This window comes from Falco biarmicus, chromosome 6 (assembly GCF_023638135.1).
Source record: "Falco biarmicus isolate bFalBia1 chromosome 6, bFalBia1.pri, whole genome shotgun sequence".
Lineage (NCBI taxonomy): Eukaryota > Metazoa > Chordata > Aves > Falconiformes > Falconidae > Falco > Falco biarmicus.
Genome location: NC_079293.1, coordinates 78,755,872 through 78,774,407, shown reverse-complemented (window position 1 = coordinate 78,774,407; position 18,536 = coordinate 78,755,872). Strand labels below are relative to the sequence as shown.

The window sequence follows — 18,536 nt, the reverse complement described above, 5'->3', positions numbered from 1 at the left end:
ATCTAAGGGCTTTAAGAATACAGTTCCCTTTCAGAAACACAATTTCAAATGTTCACCTGTCTTTGAGCTGGAAGGTCAGAATTAAGTGATGGAACCTGTTTACAAGTCACCTGTGCTGCTACAAAGACAAAAATAAATCAACTATTTTGGCTCAGCCAACTTTCAATGAGGCTTATATATCATCCTTTTCACCAGAACAATGGCCTTGAACAACTGCTGCCACTAGCAGGTTTACAGTCCCAGTCAGGAATGACATACCCTCTTTGTGGCCGTTTCATATATAACACCTTTGTGTCTGTGTGTGCATTAAAAGGTTTACCATGAACTGAAAAACAACAGACTCAGCTGTCCGACTGGGAAGAGCCCAGCAAAGTCACGTTCCCTCACAGGAGAAAAGACTGAGCTACAGTTACACACAGGGCCACTCGGGTCAAGGCACTACCTTCCAAATCTGCAATAATCAACCGTGTGTCAGAGCCCTGATAAAGCACTTACCCTTTTAAAGAGTACTAGAAGCGACTGACTGTGGAAAAAGAAACCTTATCAAGCTGTTGCTGTGCAAATATAACCTAACACCTTATTTTCGCGCAGCTACGCTGGGAGAGAAAAACTGTGGCTTTTGAACTTCTCCGTCTTGCCAGTCTGACAAAAAAAATAATTCTGTATCTGACAGAAAAGCCAGAGTGGGACCAAACCCGACTGCCCAGAGCTCCTGGCTTGGGAAGGCTATTACCGAACCTCTTGAGTAAGGAGGCATTGTTTTTAAACAACGCTTTCCAGGAAGCAATCATAGCTACAGGTGCTTGGAATCCTGGTGAGGAGCTGTGCACCCCAAGTCACAGAAAAGCATTCTTTTCCTAAAATAAATGTTCACACTTACCATCGGGTGAGAACTGATCCCTGTCAAACATGGTGATACACAGGACATCCTGATACAGATCCTTAATGAAGAACTGGCAGTTGAAGTTCCACTTGGGGTTCAGGGTATCCTGCAGGGTCCTTGTAGTGTAGCTCTGGGAGCCCATGCTGATTTCACAGTAGGGGTTGCTCTTCCCTAAACACAGAACACGCAGTGTGACACCTCTGCAGTGCAGACACCTCCCCCTCGGGACACACATCGATGCTGCCGTCCAGCAGATGGTGGGTCAGGCAACCCCTATATCCCCGAGCAGCACAGAGCTGGTTCTTCACTTGGTCCTCTGAAGCTAAATAATGGCTAATTCGTTCAGAAGCTGCAGCTGAAAGCACGAAGTTTCCCAAACCACCGAACTCCTCCCAGCAAGCCTCTCCATTTCCTTCACTTACCATTGGGCTTACAGGCCTTGAGTTCTGTCGCTTCAATCACGTGCACCATCAGGCGTCCTATTCCTGAGGTTTTCTGTGAGCGAGCTGGGAACAAAGAAGTCAGAAATAAATGGATCGATCGCAACCGTAACAATTGGCAATGGATCTGAAGAGGGAGACCCTCCACAGACACCATGGCATCCTCCAGAAGAGGCCCTGCCCACATGTCCACAGGGGTGAGGGGGACGCTACAGAACTCGGCGGGTACCTTGATAAGCCTTTTCACGTTTCTTCTTCTCGGTTTCGATGTACTGCTCTGATGCTGCTTTGATTTTCTGGACCCAGGCAGTACTGCAAAGAGCAATCCCTATGGTCAGGGTCACACCACAGGCTGGAAACTCTTCAGTATCAGCGACTCTGCCCCCGTTTCTTTTGCCATTTCTCCCACCACCACCACCCCGGGTTTCAGAGGCATCGCACATCAAGTCAGCTCAAGGACTAAAGTGATGGGGTTTTTGGATTTAATCTTTTGTCACATTTACATATCAACCTAAATAAGTGAAAGCGGTGCTGCTGTTTTTTATTAAAAACTGCTGGGTCACGCTGAAAACAGACCAGGACTGGGGAAGAATCCTATGGGGCGCTGGACTTTGCAGCCCTAAACTGTTCTTCTATACGACTGTTACATCAAGGAGCAGTAGATGTAACTGGATTCCACTGCAAGAGCTGCTGCACAAGCAGAACAAAATCAGAGAAAACTTGCAATTCAAATAAAGAGTCAAATGAGTTTCTTTCCTGACCAAGAGACTAAACCCGTTCTTGAACTCAGAGACCCCCACGTCTGCTCAATGGGAACAGCTGTGAGCAACAGGTTTAAGCTCAGGTCTGCATTTTCTCTACTCACCGCTCATTAATGTTGTCAGTTTTAAGCGTGTAAACTCTGTCAATGTGTGAGATGTGGAAAACTGGCTCATCACTGGAAGGATCTGTGGGCAATTTCACTAGGACTTCGTTAAGGAAAACAGGCTGAAAGAAAAGCAAATATCCCTGTGGCAGCATCACCCTGACAATAAGCGGAAACTCTACAAGGATGTTTAAATACAGTTTTACTGTAGGGAAAATGAAAGTTGTAGGACACAAGACTAACAGTCAGATCACCCTGCAAAGGATGTGAGAAAGGACTGAGGGGAAAACTGCTCCGGTGATACACCCCATCCTGTCTTCCTGGATGAAGAGCTTTGTGAAAAGGGCAGGACTGCCTAAGCAGAGCTGCAGTTCAGAGCCTGGAAAGCCTGGGAATCTCTCAGGTTCCCCGTTGGAAAGCAGCCCTGATACTTAAACTTATCTCCCAACCCAAAACCCTGAGAACACACACTGTGTGGGCAGAGACTAAAGTTTTGCACTTTTTACTGTTTTCTAAAGAAGTACAGGTATTTTTCTTGTGGATGCGGGAACCTGTGCAAACTTAAGCCGAGGCTCCTGCTTCTGAACATCCCACCCAGCTGCTCAGGCATGAGGCTGTTCCTGCCTTTTCACCCCAAGGTGGACGGAAGTGTGTATTAAACCAAGACCAGAAGCCTGTCTTTTCTGGGGACTAAGCCCATTCGTGCATGTTGGCTGACAGTACGTGCCCGTGTGACAGCTAACAACCAGGGCCAGCCGGCTAATCCCAGCCGGGACAACAGCATTCCTCATCCCGAGCCAGGTCCCACTGTATCAACAAGACCACGGAGCACCGTCAGTCACTCACCATTTTGTACATTTTGAACTGGGAGTTGGATTTGGGGCTGAACAGCTTATCGGAGCCGGAAGATACAAACTGTTTAACCATGTAGGTGAGCAGGAGAAAGTCATTGAAAAGGAAGCCATACAGCTCCTTACTGCTCTTGGCCTTGTACAGCTTGCCACTGTGCAGGAGTTTCCGTGGGCCCAAGCAATTTGTGAGGGAGTTGAACACGGGTTGCTAGGAGAGACAAAACTCATTAGCAGCAGTAAGTTGATGCGGATGTCAGTTCCCGCTGCTCTTCACAGTGAAGGCTACTCAAGCTGCTCAAAATGCTCTTCTTTTTGGTTTCATGACTTTAGTTACAAATGAAGAGAAGGGAAACTGGTTTATGATCTGCCATGGTACCACCACTACTCCCAGCTTAAAGGAGATTTAAGCTTTACCAACACCACACACGGGGGTCTGATGGATGAAGGCATTTACCTCACAGCCACTGTTCTGTTGTCCAGAAGCTGTGTTTAGGAAAAGCCTGCAGAGTCTGCACTCAGGTCACCTCTTACGGGTGCAGGACTAGGTGATGCAACCAGGACAGACCCGTTGGGCCTGTCAAGTCCTGGTTCCTTACGCAGCCAGTGGAGACCTGTCACAACACCTCACTTTGAAGGCTGTCCTGAAAGGTACAGGAGCCTGAACCCCACATATCTGTAAGGACCTGGTATTAAGGGCTTCTGTGCCCCTCCTGGATGAAGGAAGACCCTGGGAAACACACACTAAGTGAAATTCCACATAGTAACACCTGACTTAGCCAGGTGGCACCACAAGCAGAACTTCAGAGATAGTTACTTTTGTTTGCTTCATGGTTTAGATGGTATCAGTTTTAAGCTGATAAATCAAGATTTCTCCACTGCCACAATGATGCAAAAAGGGCTCATCCTGTTATGGCTGTGAGCAAAGTTTAGTAAAAGCTGCTCTGCCACGAGCTCGGCAGTGGATGACATTCCAATAACGGATATGAGCAAGGCCTCCCACTCCTTCCCCCAGCCTTTCTGAAATGACTCGGAAAAGTCTCCGCCATACGGTGTATCAACACGGCTACCTCAGCAAGACCTTCGCACTGGACGTGGGACTGTATCCATTCCAGCCTGTCCGAGTTCTCTTTCTCACGCACCCCTTCATTAACTTGAGAGCACAGCTCCTCCGCGCGCTCCAAAGCAAGCTTGAGGTTACTGTGATCGGGGTGATTTTCTGGAGTGTTCTCTAGAATCTGGTATGGATCAAAAATGGGAGAAAACAAGATAAAACCAGATGTAAGCACAGGTCCTGCTTCCCCATGCTCCCAGAGAAATCCCCATAAAGGGACAAGGCTTTTTTTTGCTTTTGCTATTGAGACCAAACTCAAAAGTATTCACCTACAAAACCTTGCTTAGGGTACTCACACTCTTTATAAGCAGAGGATAGCGGGTTATTCTTTGCATAGGTTTCAGGAGGAAACTGGAGAGGGGCATTCCTTTGCAACGAGGGTCCAAGGCAAGTTTCTATGGTGCAACCCAGAGATTTAACAGAGACACTGCATTACTCATCAAGAAACAATTGGCTCACCGCACTGAAAACTGATCAGATCATTTTTCCAGGCATTCCAAGAAATCTCAGCTTTTTCGGTAAGCAAACAATACTTGTATCTAGAACAAACGAGAGCTGGTGCTGTCATTGTACCCAGACGCTTTGCCAGCACAAGCTGCAGGATCATTGCTCATGCAGAATCCTTACATTCAAAAGAGTTCCAGCTTTTATTTTGACACTACAGGCTCCACTCAGGTTGAAAAAAACAAAGCAATGAAAGAAAGAAATGCCTGATGTCAACAGTTCTGGCATTTCTCCTTTCATGGCCCCAAAGCCACCACACCACCTGCAGTATGGCAGCAATTCTTTATTTATTTCGGCGGTGTGCCTGCCTGTGACGCTCACGGCACACCTCCGGCCCCAGCAACCCCACCGTTCAGACACACTGCACGCCCCCCACTGAATTACAAACGTGTTCAGAACAGCAGCTTTTTTATTTCAACTCCACAGACTCTTACCCCTTCTGACAGCGTGAATTTTTGGGATGGTGCAGACACCGGCACCGTAGCTTTGTGGGGTTAGCGTTACACTGAAGTAACAAGCAACGGAATGGGAAATGGAGTAATAAATTAGCTGGAGAGAAAGACAGGTACATAAATGTAAAGCATACACAGCGTTAACCACGGTCATCATATAAATACACCTTGGAAGGTTCTTAGCTATTTTCGCAACATTTTACTCTTCTGGGTTATTTTGAGCTGGTCAATGCCGATTAGATGGGCTCCTGTCATTCAGGAAAAGGCACAAAAGCTACCGAATAAGATACCTTCAAGTAGTCTTTGAAATCAGCATCTTCATCAGTTTTCTGCTGCAGCAACGAAGCTCCATTAAGCTGGCAGCTGCAGAACCGAATGTAGGCCTGCATGTGAGACAGCTCGGCGGCCAAGATGTCCCCAATCATCTGCACGGGCATTTTTTCTCCTCCTGTTTTCTTACGCACTCGCAAGGCTCTGAAGAGGAAAGAAAACACCATCCAACTTTGCTGCCAAGTCTGTGAGGCCTAAATCAAGATCCTTACAACATCAATCTCTGAAGAGCAGCAAGCCTGCCAGGTGAATTCCCCTACGTGGCACCAGCATTTCCAGGTGGTGCAGGGTCCAGCCTGAACCCCCAGGAAGTCACCAGCACAACACAGCCAGCTGAACGACCTGCCTGAAGGCGTCTGTGTGACTGAGCCTCTCCTTTGAGGTTTCTGGGACAGTCGGCATCAAGCTCTACGCTGAACCAACATCCCGTTTCAATAAATTATTAGCCACTTCATCTCTCTAAAGTTTATTTTTAGAGAACTGAAGGTTGCTTTGCAGAAAACTGGAAGAACATCTCCCATGCACATGCTTTTGTGTAGGCTCTACTTCTAACTGTCCTGGTGCCGGCTGGGATAGAGTTAACTTTCTCCCCAGTAGCTGGCCCAGCGCTGTGTTTTGGACTGAGCGTGAGAACCACGCTGATAACACAGGGATGGCTCAGTTGTTGCTCAGTCGTGCTCACCCTAAGCCAAGGGCTTTCCAGTTCCCCACGCTCTGCCAGCGAGGGGGGGCACAAGGGGCCGGGAGGGAGCAGAGCCAGGACAGCTGCCCCGAGCTGGCCAAAGGGATATTCCATAGCACAGACGGTCACACCCAGTATATAAACTGGGGGAGCTGGGTGGGAGGGGCTGATCGCTGCTCGGGGACTGGATGGCATTGCTCAGCGGGTGGTGAGCAACTGTGCATCACTTGTCTTTTGGGTTTTATTCTTTTCTCTCCTTTTCATTACTACTACTAGTATTACTATTATTATTACTGTGCTAATTTACTTCATTTCAATTATTAAACTCTTCTTATCTCAGCCCATGTTTTGCCTTTTTCTGATTCTCCCCATCCCACCAGGGTGGGGAAGGGAGCGAGTAGGTGCCTCGTACTTAGTTGCCGGCTGTGGTTAAACCACAACACTAAGGTATTATAGCAAATGTGCTTCTGTTCTTGCTGTTTATTCCTTCCCCCACCTCTTGTAACAGCTCCTTCTTTCTGAGGTAGTCTGAATACATACAGCTGTTCTGAATGCATGCATGCACGGGAAATAATCAGCAGGGACAGAAATATTTACTGTAAAACCAGAAAACATCCTGGGGAACGGAACAAGAGACTAAAGAAGAAAAAATAAAAATGTCTGTAATACTCACTTCAATAACTTTGTATTTGACATGATAAGCTCCTTCCAGTTAACAAAGATCAGCCCCATTTCTCCTTCTGTGAGACAGCCTGAATCAGCCATTGGTTTTTGGAAAACCTGCAGTCAAAAAACCAGAAAGGTGAGCAATTCTTCAGAGACAAAAGCAATTAATCCTCTTGTTCAGCCTAGCAGTGATTTTAGTTTTTTTGAACACTCAGTGTCCATATTCTCAGCAGTTAAAAACAATTCCTTACTAGCACTTGTGACAGCTGTTGCTATTTTTCCTAAGCGCATGACCTCGTTCTGACACTGGCATCACCATTTGCAAAGCAGGGACAAGCACCGTGACCTGCAGGCTGACTTCTAAGCAGAAAAGCATTCCCATGATTTCAGAGCCAACTGCTACACAAATTACACCTCCGCATCACACCCGTCCCCATACCCAGAGCGCTCACAGCCAACCTGCGTGCAGCTTCTTCCAGGGGTTCTCGGCACAATACCTCTGACAGCAGCGTACCCGTGTAACTCAGTCTGTTTAACATCTCCAGCACTTCACCACAGAGTTTAGAAAGGTCATCAGATGTCCAAGACCACCTAACACTGGCCAGTTCCTGCCCTGCCTAGCGAGGTGGTCTTGATTCCAGACATAAAACTGGAGATGAAGGCAGATGATAAACTTTTATAGTGCTTATACAGCTCAGCTTCTGTCATGAGCCTGTGCAGCTTTGCGAGACACCCCAGTCCAGCCCATTGTCTTTACACTGAGCCCAAACACCTAAGAAAGGGTTTTGGAAAACAGGAAGGTCCTTGTACAACGTGATGGTTTTGCCTGGTGGCCAGCCACATAACATTGGGTAGAATGGGAAGTGCGTGCTCACACCCCCTTCTTCCCCCAGCTTTTCACAATTCGCAAGAATCCCTTTATTGTCAATATTCAGTAGGACAGAAGTGTTCTTTTTCCAAATGCATATTCACATCCAAGGCATCTCACCTCCAAGACGAGCTGAAGATCGTCCATATACCTTTCTTCCGTCTGAATGAGTTCGTGAATATAGCCCTGCCTTTTCCTTTCCATCGGTTGCATAGTGTCAAGACTTTGGAGGTCAGCACACCCTACAAGAAATAAGCCAGTAGTTTAGATCCCACTCAGGCCATCAGATCTGAGAAATTAACAAAATTGCATCAACACACACCAGCCTATGGTTCAGACTATATACACAGTGGTAAAACCCTGTCCACAGCAGCAGTGAGTTTCAAAATGAAGTGATGTAGCGATCAACCCCCTCCCCACTTCATGTCATTTTTCAGTCCATCACCTTTTTATTTCTTTGAACATCCCTTGGTCTTGTACTGTGATGCAGAATGAGAATTCCTGACTTCCTGCCACTCCATTTGTCTCATGATTTTTCTCATCCCTTCTCCTTTTCTGCCATACTGTTTCAAAACTGTGGTTTTTCTCTTACCTTATATGATGCCTTTTGTGAGACGAAGTCATCTAAAATGTGTCTGGTTCTCACTTAGGACACTGCACCTTTAATCTCCACGCCATTTCTAAAGCTCTCTGCCTTGGTTATTGTTTTCTGATACAAACCACCAGTACAAATTTGTGAAGTCACAATGCATAATGCTACAGTTGTTTAATGCCACAGTTGCACAACATTTTTTCCTCATTTAGAAACAAAATGAGCCTGAAAGATGCTGAACTATTTTTATGCATCAAGTATGAACAATCGGAATCATGCACAGGAACACACAGACACTCAATGACACAAACCCCAAGTTTTCAGTAGTAACATGCAGCCCCTACAGCTTCACACTACTTTTCTCTACTGTACACACTAGTAAGCATGACAACAATGTTTGAAATTTAGTAACCAAATCAAAAACTGGTAAAAAACCAAAGTGGTAAATATGTTTAGATGGGGAAAGTAGGGCACAGAAAGTCAAGCTCTGATCCTTCTGTTAGCCATTCCATGCCAGCAGAGTACTGCAAAGTAGCAGAGTGGGGGAAAATGAAAAAAACCCAACAATTACAGAGCATTTGAGAACATACATCTATCACTTGATGCGATGGCATCAGATTTTGATACAACATGAACTGTGGATTTTGCAGGACAGCAGAAAGGACATCACAGGGACTCACTTATATCCAGCATTTCTAGAGGAATGATACTTTTTCAGAGTTTACGGGTGTCATGAAAGGCAGAGTGACCTACAGCAGGAAGGGCCGTGTCTCCCTAGTCACCCTAACACACTGGACACTGGAGCGTGACTTAAGTCTATTCGCTGCTGGTGCATACATCTGTTTATGGGAAGGCTGCTCTATACAATGAAATTAAAATGAGTTAGTAATAAACCAGGGATGCGCACACACACCAAGAAACACTAAACGTTTGGCTAAACTTGATGCGACAGTGGCCTAGGGGGCAGCTTCCTGCTGCACAGGTATCGAGCTGCTTCAGCAAAAGAGAACACTTGTCAGATTAAGTTTTATGACACCGTTTGAAGTATTTGAACAGGGAAGCCCTGTGAGCAATGCAAAGGAGTAAAGGCAACAGCTAGATTTAAAATCAGAACTTTTTGGTTCTGTTTTGTACCCCTAAGGAGGGTCACTGATCGCAAGCTTTCTGACTAGATTTGAAAAGAAGGCAACTTTTTATGAAGACATCTGGGACTGCAGCTCTTTTAATAGTGCAGGATGCTGCTTTTGGCCTTAGTTCCTCCCAAAGTTACCATCAGGCCAAAATCAGATGAGAAAAAGGAGTAAAGTTCCAGATCAAAGTGATTCCTATGAAGTTTGATACTTCAATCCATTGCGATGGACTGCGGCCAATGTGTACTACTTTTGGATTCTAGTGCCATTCTTTAGTCTGTACAGGACTGAGTTTAAGGCCACCTGGTTACTAAGACATGAAATTTTAGGATAATCAAGGGCTTGCACAGTGACCAGATTTAATTTGTCCAGATTTGAAAGTCTCAGCTTTGACCACATGGTTCTCTTTTCTACTGCAAGATACGCTCCTACCACAAAAGCAGGGATGGACTGAAGCTCCTGCTGCTGTTTGCTTCTATCACAGCTGTTAAAACAACCCACACGCTCAGGTTTATGCCTGTCGCATGCTGTCTGCTTGAAGTTGAAGCCAATGCTGGAAGGAAAACAAGCCTCTTTTTATGCACCTAAAATAGATTTGCTTCATAAACTCATTATCAGATACAAAAAAGCAGTTAAATTAACTGGCTCCTGCACTAACCTTGTATTTGGACTGTCAGCTTTTGGGATGAACAGATGAGTGCTATTTTATATTTAAATAAAGCGCTAATGAAAATGCCCCAAATTTTGATTGATCTGATGACACTGGCATAAAAAGTGAGTGCAGGCATTTGGATCTGAAGGGAAGAAAAGTGAACGAGGGAAAGAATAGAACTACCACCTGCCTAGTGCCTTTGGCAATGTTTTTCCAAAGTGGCCATAGCAACCCATGGGCTCACTGGAATGGAAAGGGTGGACCGACGTCTCTATACCCTTTCTCCTCCCACGTTTCCATTCCCTCCTTTCCTTGCATCAGTTCTGGCATTTAACTGACTCCCAGCTCACACCCTGGCAGCAAACAAATCCCAAGGGGGAAAAAGAAAACAGTAGTTTTCTGCTAGTTTAGCAGCCAGGAATGTGCATGGAAGCAGTAAAACCGCCTGTTTTGGCAGATGAAAGCTGTTGGTTTGGCTTCTGTCTTGCAAAGCTTCATCCCAAGCTCCCCATATAGCTTGTGAAAAGCAGCGAGATTTTTGGGAGCGCCTGCAGAGGGGCATCTCCGCTGCCCACGCTGGGGGCTTGCCTCCCTCTGTTGACTTGGTAACAGGTTCACATTACCTCCGGAGGGCAAGCCAGCCTGCCGCTCCCACCGAGAGCGGGGTACCGTTCAGAGAAAGTGGGGCATGATCTGCCTAGCTCCCTCTCAAGACCACCGACCTTTGATGCTTAGGGCATAGCAAGAGAGAGATGCCTGCTGTAACTGTGGCACCCTTCACGATAAATCCTGCTCTCCAAGATGAGGAAGCAGCTGTCTTGCAGGGGCAGGGTAAAACAAGCTGGAAAGTTTATAAACAGGAAACCCAGTCGCTAAAGTTGTGTTTAAAATTATACTTCCCTCTCCAAATATACCTGAACAAGAAATACTTTCTTCCTACTAACATAACTAACCCTGCATGAAAAACTACGGAGTTTCACAGTCAAAAGATGCTCTGCAGGAGATTCAAATGCCTGAAAAACATGGGGGGCTGGGGGAGAAAGCCTTTCCAATTACTGCCATATTTTGGATTTGAGTACATAGAGGAAGAACGACACTTTCTGAAGAAAAGAAATCCTCCAATGAAAGAAAGATGAACCAGACCTATCACGATTTCAAAAGATGTCCTTTTTATTCTTTGTTAAAAAAGGGGAAGTGAATTAGAATTCTTCACTGTAAAGCCAATTCCAGAGAACTGAAGTAAAAAACAGATGGATAAAAGGTTTACAAAGATGCCCAGACCTGCTAGGGCACCGAGTGCTTTGTTCCCTTCCCCAACAAACAATGAAAAACCACATTAAAAATGACAGCTCTGGAAAGACATCTTAAGCCTCAAACATGAGCTCAGGCCCTTACCCTGAAGGATCCATCTGTACCAGAGGCATCACTACTTTGGGTCACCACTGAAGACTGTTTAGGGGTAGAGGTGGCCTATGTCAACTGCATTGCAAGGAAATAGCTTGGTTTATTTAGGGTTGTTTGGATCGTTCTTTCTTTGGAGGGGGGAAGGAGGGTAGTGGTGGTTGTAGGTTTGGGTTTTGTTGGGGTTTTTTTGGGTTTGGGCTTTTTTTTAGCTCAAGCCAGTTGATATGGCTGGGAAAACCATGTAAGGGTTGGGGTTTTTGGCCCGTATAAGCCTGCCTCTACTTTCCCAGGCTCCTGTGGAAAGACTACATCTCACCTTAAGGACCATGGGCTGGCATCAAAATAGTCCCTTTGGTACAGCCAGAAAACAGACTGGTGGTATCGTGGGATGTCACCCACAGCCATTTTACAATCTCTACTGGCACACATAAGGCTAATTCACTTGCAACGTACTCCTGTCACTGCCTGTAGCTGTCAGTAGCCTCTGTGCCTACTGAAACCTGTGAAAGGAACTAACTCAAGATATCTACTGCCATGGAAAAGCTGGTTTCAATCAGGCCCTGGGAAAAATAACAAAAACTTATGCAATCTCCCCTAATCAGTAAATGAAGTATATTCTCTCTGCTCCAACAGAAGAAATTTATGATTCAATTTTCAAGCGGTAAAAAGCAAAATCAAGTTGCTCTGACACAGAGCCAGGTAACATAAGGCTTGTACCAAGCCTCTCCGATGGGAAAACATCCTTCCCCGATGGACAAAAAAACCACAACAGACAAACTAGATCCTTTTATGTGTCCCTTTAATAAAATACATTTGCATAGTTATCTTACAACTTTGTTTAAAAACAAAGATGAACAATTGCCTCATGCTAAGCACAGCCTGCATTTGCATGTCTTAACAATCATCCTCAAACATTAACACTCTAGCTTGAAAAGAACAACAAAAAAAGATTTTAAGGCAGCACACACCATTGCAGCAGTTTTATTAGTTCATTACATTAAAGTAGCGTGACCCTGCAGCAGCTCCCAACACTACTACACGCCAAGGTTGGTCGGCATTCCTATGAGCAGACTTATTTACAGGTGTTTCCAACCCAACTCAAGAACATCACACAGGGATACGACCTGAGAAAGCATCGAGATGGCATAAATATTCAGTGACTGGTAGGAGACATTTCAATTATTAGCACGTAACTTTTTTTTGATGGAGCTTTATGCCTTCTGCACTAACTGTAACATTACTAACACTGACATTAAGATAGCGCTTTGTATGCTTTCACAGCCCTTCACAATTCACTGACTACTCGCACACCCCAGCCCTGCAAGCAGGTCTCGGTGGTGGCACAAGACTTTCCTGCATCGATCCAACTGCTAGCTCAGGAACTCAGCTCTGCAAACTAAGCTTTTGCAAAACTACACGTTTGTAGGTTGTTAGTCCGTTATGCAAACTAGACAGTTAAAAAAATCAGGAAGCGTTTCAGTACCTGTTCTTGCGTATTTGCAGCATCGTTCTCATTTTTACCCACAATTACACCATGGCCCCTATTCTCTGCTGGCCCGCAGGAAGCAATATTAAGCAAGTATTACACTGCAGGCAACAACGTGTTTTGCTTTCCTGGTTGGCTTCAGTTTTAACTGCTAACCTTGGCGCGGCTCTGAGCAACATTTAGACTCCCCGCTCTTGACTGGGAACCACCAGTTCAACAAAAAACCTCTACTTTCCACTTTGCCTTTAGTTCCAAAGCCAACCTTTTTCACCTAGATAAATGAACACTTCATTGCTAGTTTTACTTGGCTGTCTGGGATGACAGCTGAACTCAACTCTTTTATCAACAAGAGAATAGATTGCACACAACCAGACAGAAAGTAACATTTTTGAAAGAAAAAGTCTTATTTAAACCCAGCTTTTATTAGCTATACCTCCTCATTGTTACAGAACATTATTTTAAAATAAGCTTGCCTTATTTTAAGGCCATCCTCGGCCTAAGTCTTTCCTATCAATGGTCTGGTGTTTGTATTCAGTTCTTTCTGCAGCAGTGTGCGACAGGAGAGCAGAGCTCTCAGGCGATTGTGCTTGACCTGTGTTAAGACTTTTGCAATAGATACAAATACTGAAGACAGAGACTACAGCTCTTTCAGTCAATATTATTAAGGTGTATTATTTATCTTTGTTACTACAGTTAGAGAATTTAGAGCACACTCAGGTAATACTGAAACATGAAAAGCCCAAAATGCCTCATTTCAATACTCATCCGTTCAAACTGAAGGACAGCTGTTTGAATAATCATCAATGAAACAGCTGTTTCAATAATTATCAATGCTCATATCTACATACCCAACAATACCCTAATCTCCAACTGTATCAGTTAAAAAATGGGTAGAATGCCAGTTGGTTTTGGAAAAATGCCATGTAACTACATCCAAGAACATCCCAGATAGGATGTGAAGCTGTTTTTAATTTTTCAATGACAATTAGTAGCAATTTGGCATTCAAGGAAAACTGTCACTGAACACTGGGAAACCAGTTTGGTTCAAATCCCACATGTTAACGGTGCCTTTTAGAAATGGGATAATTTGTAAGATTACCTAATTATTAGACTACAGTAAGTGACTGCTCAATGCCACTGGTGTAGCACAACACACTTCACCCTGCACTAAACAGGCTTTCAAAGTCAAAAAATCCGAGAAGGCAATTCAGGGTGATTAGCATATTTTTAGTAGAAATACTTAAAACGTAGTTTCATAAGGAAATCAGGTCAGCTAGAATACTTGAGGAATTATCTAGCACATTATTTGCCTACAATAACATGATTTCATTCTGTAACAAAATATTGGTTTAGACAAAATACATCCAGAATAAAAAAACATTTGTAGTTTTATGTAGGCACATTGCTGTAGTCTGTATTGCACAAAAGATATATCTCTGAACTCAAGGGCACATATACGTTATTTGATCAAGTATATTAAATATGTAACAGAAATTTTGGAGAGAGGCTTTTAAATCTCTGCAATTGGACTAACCTTTTCCTGATAGTACCTTCACAACATTCATATATATATAGTAAACAAGCAGTGTTTTGTAAACATTTCTGATTGCATAAGTGACCTTTGCTGTTTTGTAACCAAGTTCAGAAAACCAACTAAATTAAAATACTGCACCTACTAGATCTCTCCTGTCATTACAGAAGCACAGAACTACTTAAGCAGACAAGCAGTCTGTATTAAACTAATAATTTTATTTAGAGGGGTATCAGGGTTATACTCCTGAAGTCCTGGTCCCTCCCTCCCCCCAAACTAATCAAACATGGGCACCATTACTGCACCATATTGCTGACATGCCATAACTGTACCTTTAAGGACCACTTTTGAGCTGAGGAGTATAGTTCCTTTCCTAAACCCAAACGCTCTGCCTTCAGCTCCAGGTGTCTGTTAGTGTTTCTTTTCTGGCAACATCTCTTTATCGAGGTTACCTACATATTAGGCTGCTCCAATTTATTTAACAGAAGACCAGTAGGATTCAGGTAGTACCTACTTTAAGTCACTCCAGACCACAGCCAGATAAAAACACTATTTGGTACCGTTAACTATTTAATGAAGAAAAGGGGCAGGGAAAGGGTCTTGTAGCACAGGGGCTGTGTAAGTGTACTTACTGCAGTAACTAGTACATGTTTGCTATTTACCAAAACTGAAAGCAAATACAAATTATCAGAATTAAAGTATTTAAAGGAAGGAGGTTGTTTAGGGGTAGGACATACTGAGCCAAAATAATCCAAATTTCTGCTATAGTACTACTGTGAAGGAAGAAACAAATTAAAATATCCTCCACTCTACGCATAATAGTTCTTTCCCTAGTTAAAAAGGTTATTAAAAGGGTGGATGGACTGCACCAGATCTGTATCTTAGATCTTGTAGCATGTTTATAATCACAGTGACTATCAGCAGCAAAGACAACTAGGGTTTGTCCTCTGGGTGAGCCTTGTAGGCTTGCAGTTTTAAAAGCTCAATATGTACGAGATTAAATCAAGTCCAGTAGAACAGTAGTCAGTGAACATTTTAATTCTGCAAAGTACGTACATCACAACATCAAAAGAACAACTGCCCAATCAAAACAGCTCAGATAAACTGTGCAAATAGTGGGTCTTTGTGTGTCTGCAATCCCACCATGCAAACGGTAACTTGGTATGCATGCTAATGATCTACGATTATCAATACCAAAGAAAAATACTAAAGGAAACAAGAATGAACAGCAGTGAAAGCCACACAAAGACCCACTATCCCTTCTGCTTTTACAAATCAACCGTAACTGTAGATTACAAGAAAACCCACAAAAACCTAATTTCTTGACTGGATCTAATGTTCAAACGAAGCAAAAGGATTGTGTCAGAGATATGTGAGCAGGGCTGGCCACCCTGCCTCCACGCTACAGTCAAACTTGGATAGTGGGTCTCTGAGGTGCTTTCACACTGGAAGACAACATTGGGTCCTAAAAAAAACAAAAAAAATGAAGGATAAAATGAACATAAATTTGAAGAGTGAAACATATGAGTTCTACGGACAAAGACAGAACAACACCAAAAAGCTCAGAAAGGAATGACGAACATTCAACTTTCTGAAAACAGACATCATGAACTTCTACTCTTAATTTCATATTTATAAACACACACAATTTTAAGCACTTGTGACCAGCCATCACTTGACTCTGAAAAACACATGTAGCTGATTTGCTTGAGGAAGAAAGTTTCTTCCCAAGGTAGACCCAACAACACAAGGTCAAGCCCTAGGTTTTTTTAAGGCAATGGCAAATTTCCCTGAATTTTCAGCAAAGCCAGGATTTCTCCTGAGAAACTTGTAATGAGACATTAGAAAACCAGATAAAAACCTAAACTTGTAAAGAAAAGCCTCACTGGGATTTGTTCACATTGGCACACCAAAATCAACCTGTTCAAGACTGTTCAACACCTGAAAGGAATTAAAACCTCGTCTCTAGTAATTTGTGCGCATGAAGTAGCATGTACCACATCGCTCAATATACCCATCAGAAACCAAGGTCTACACAGTCTAGAAAAGGAACTGCAAAGTCAGGTTAAAGGCAAGTGGTATGAGATGGGCTGCAGCTGCACACACCCTGTGGACAATCCAGAGACTATTCCAGACCCCAGAATTTCAACCTGGGAGCATTAACAAGCCTGACTGACATTCACCAAATAGTTTCACAAATACAAAATGACTGCATCACTAGGGTCACTAAGGGAACTGATTTCATATGTGATCCTCGGTAAAAAGAGTAAAATTCTGGAGCTGTTGAATAAAGTCTTAGAATAAATTATTAATCTTCATGTGTTAAAAAAAAATGAATGTGGATCTGCAACACTTCAAAGCCACCGATACCATGAACTCTTACTCCATAATCATAACGGGAAGCTAGCTGGCAATAACTTGAGAACTTCAAAACGTGTTATCCACATATAGACACAGACATGCACTGCCACGAGCGTGTCAGTTCAGAAGTTGTTTTTTCACTATGAAAACACTTGAAAAATCAGTCAGTTTCATTCATTAGACAGTGACAGACAGGAATTACTAATGACCTTTTGTGCATGGAGGTAAACTTCTGAAAATACAGATCGTTGTTCTTGAAAGGACAGGACTTGCCTCATGTCTCTAACGTGTCACATCTACAGCTAAGGTTTGGGGAGAAAAAAAATTAGGTAGATCTAGTGGTATTACTATAAACATCAATTTCATACCTAAGGAAATTCACACTGTTGTCATAGGCGTGTCAAGAACTGTCTATGGAGAGAGGATCTGTTCCCAGTCTAACCACCTTTTGCCACTGCATTGGCAGAAGGCAGAGCAGGCAGGTTTAAATAGGGGAAGGAGGTGTTTATCAGGCTATGGGGACTACCTGGAGCTCATGTCTGAGCACCTGAAGGAGTAAGTTAGATGCCTGGGGAACTGCAACAATGTTGGCCTATGAAAAGAAAAAAGATTGAACACAAACAGTAACTATATGTACACTAGAGTAGCTAGAACTGGTGCAGCTCTGTGAAAAAACAGTTTCATAAAGGAGATGAGGTACCTCAGCTAAGATGAGCTACAATGCACACTGAGCACAGGCATGTCCACCTGGCTGAAGTGTTCAGCGCTCAGCAAGAACGTCTCAGAACTGACCTGATCTCCACCACTAAAAGACAGCCAGCAACCAAGCATGCAGACATTGCTGGAGCATCTGTCTTGCCTCCATCTGAGGTACCTGAAGGGAGAAAATCCCAACTAAAGAAAACATAAGAACAAGGCTCAGGCTGGTCCCACAGATAAGAGGGTAAACTGAGAAAACTTATCTCACTGAAAAAGCCAACCGGAGAGAAGGTTCTAAAGGCAATTGTTTAAAGCAGACAAAGACTGGCTGAAGTAACAAAATTATCTCCAAACCAAGCCACTGGAAAGAACCATAAAGTGGTAAGTGCACCATGCCTACCCTGCCCTACACACCCCTTGGGAAGAAAACCTGGTAGATTCGTCCTAGACAGGTACTGGCAATGCACAAAAGATCAGACCCTGAATGATAAAGCAAGCAGCACTCAACAAAGAACAAAAGATTGTGAGACTATGCACACTCCTTTACTTTAGATCTATAGCTATTTATATTCTGAAACCTCCTGTGTATCTTATTTATTCTTTATGATGACTTCTCTGCAAACATTAGAATAAGGGCTATTAAAATGTCATTAAAACTGAGTAAATCTAACCATCACCAAGGTCACTGACAGCATGATTCTCAAGTGTTCTGTGTTCTGCAATCACTAGGACTAAGTTGTATTTAAGAGACCTGTTGACAGACCTGTGACACCCTTGACTCTCTGCCAGGATGTGCAGCTACACCAAAAGGTAAAGTGACTTTGTCAGCACAGCTTACCCTGTCCAGAGAGCTATTTCAGCAACCTAAGCGAAGAAACATCTCACTGACCTAAGTTCCTTCTTTGCTAGGGAAGTTTGCCATTACAGCTATAACTAGCAAGTCCCAGGGAAGACTCTGGATACAAAGGTGGTCCATATAACAGTTTAAATTTGAAGGAAAGCAGAATTTTCCTAAGTCACAAACGTATC

At 43.6% G+C, this 18,536-nt stretch overlaps 1 protein-coding gene across 3 annotated transcripts in view; it reads right to left on the bottom strand.

Annotated features, from left to right (window-relative positions):
* Positions 1-18,536, bottom strand: part of ITSN2 (intersectin 2) — an 87,888-nt gene that overhangs the window by 1,728 nt on the left and 67,624 nt on the right. For 2 of the 3 annotated variants that reach the window (XM_056343795.1, XM_056343796.1), the window contains exons 29-38: positions 7,773-7,894; positions 6,792-6,898; positions 5,397-5,580; positions 4,447-4,545; positions 4,107-4,274; positions 3,035-3,247; positions 2,189-2,310; positions 1,553-1,635; positions 1,306-1,389; positions 881-1,054 (exon numbers count right to left, since the gene is read on the bottom strand). In XM_056343795.1, coding sequence (XP_056199770.1) covers positions 881-1,054; positions 1,306-1,389; positions 1,553-1,635; positions 2,189-2,310; positions 3,035-3,247; positions 4,107-4,274; positions 4,447-4,545; positions 5,397-5,580; positions 6,792-6,898; positions 7,773-7,894 — 1,356 coding nt within the window. Of the gene's footprint in view, positions 1-880; positions 1,055-1,305; positions 1,390-1,552; positions 1,636-2,188; positions 2,311-3,034; positions 3,248-4,106; positions 4,275-4,446; positions 4,546-5,396; positions 5,581-6,791; positions 6,899-7,772; positions 7,895-12,212; positions 15,913-18,536 lie in introns of those variants that run through there. The other variant, XM_056343797.1, reaches the window with a different exon arrangement.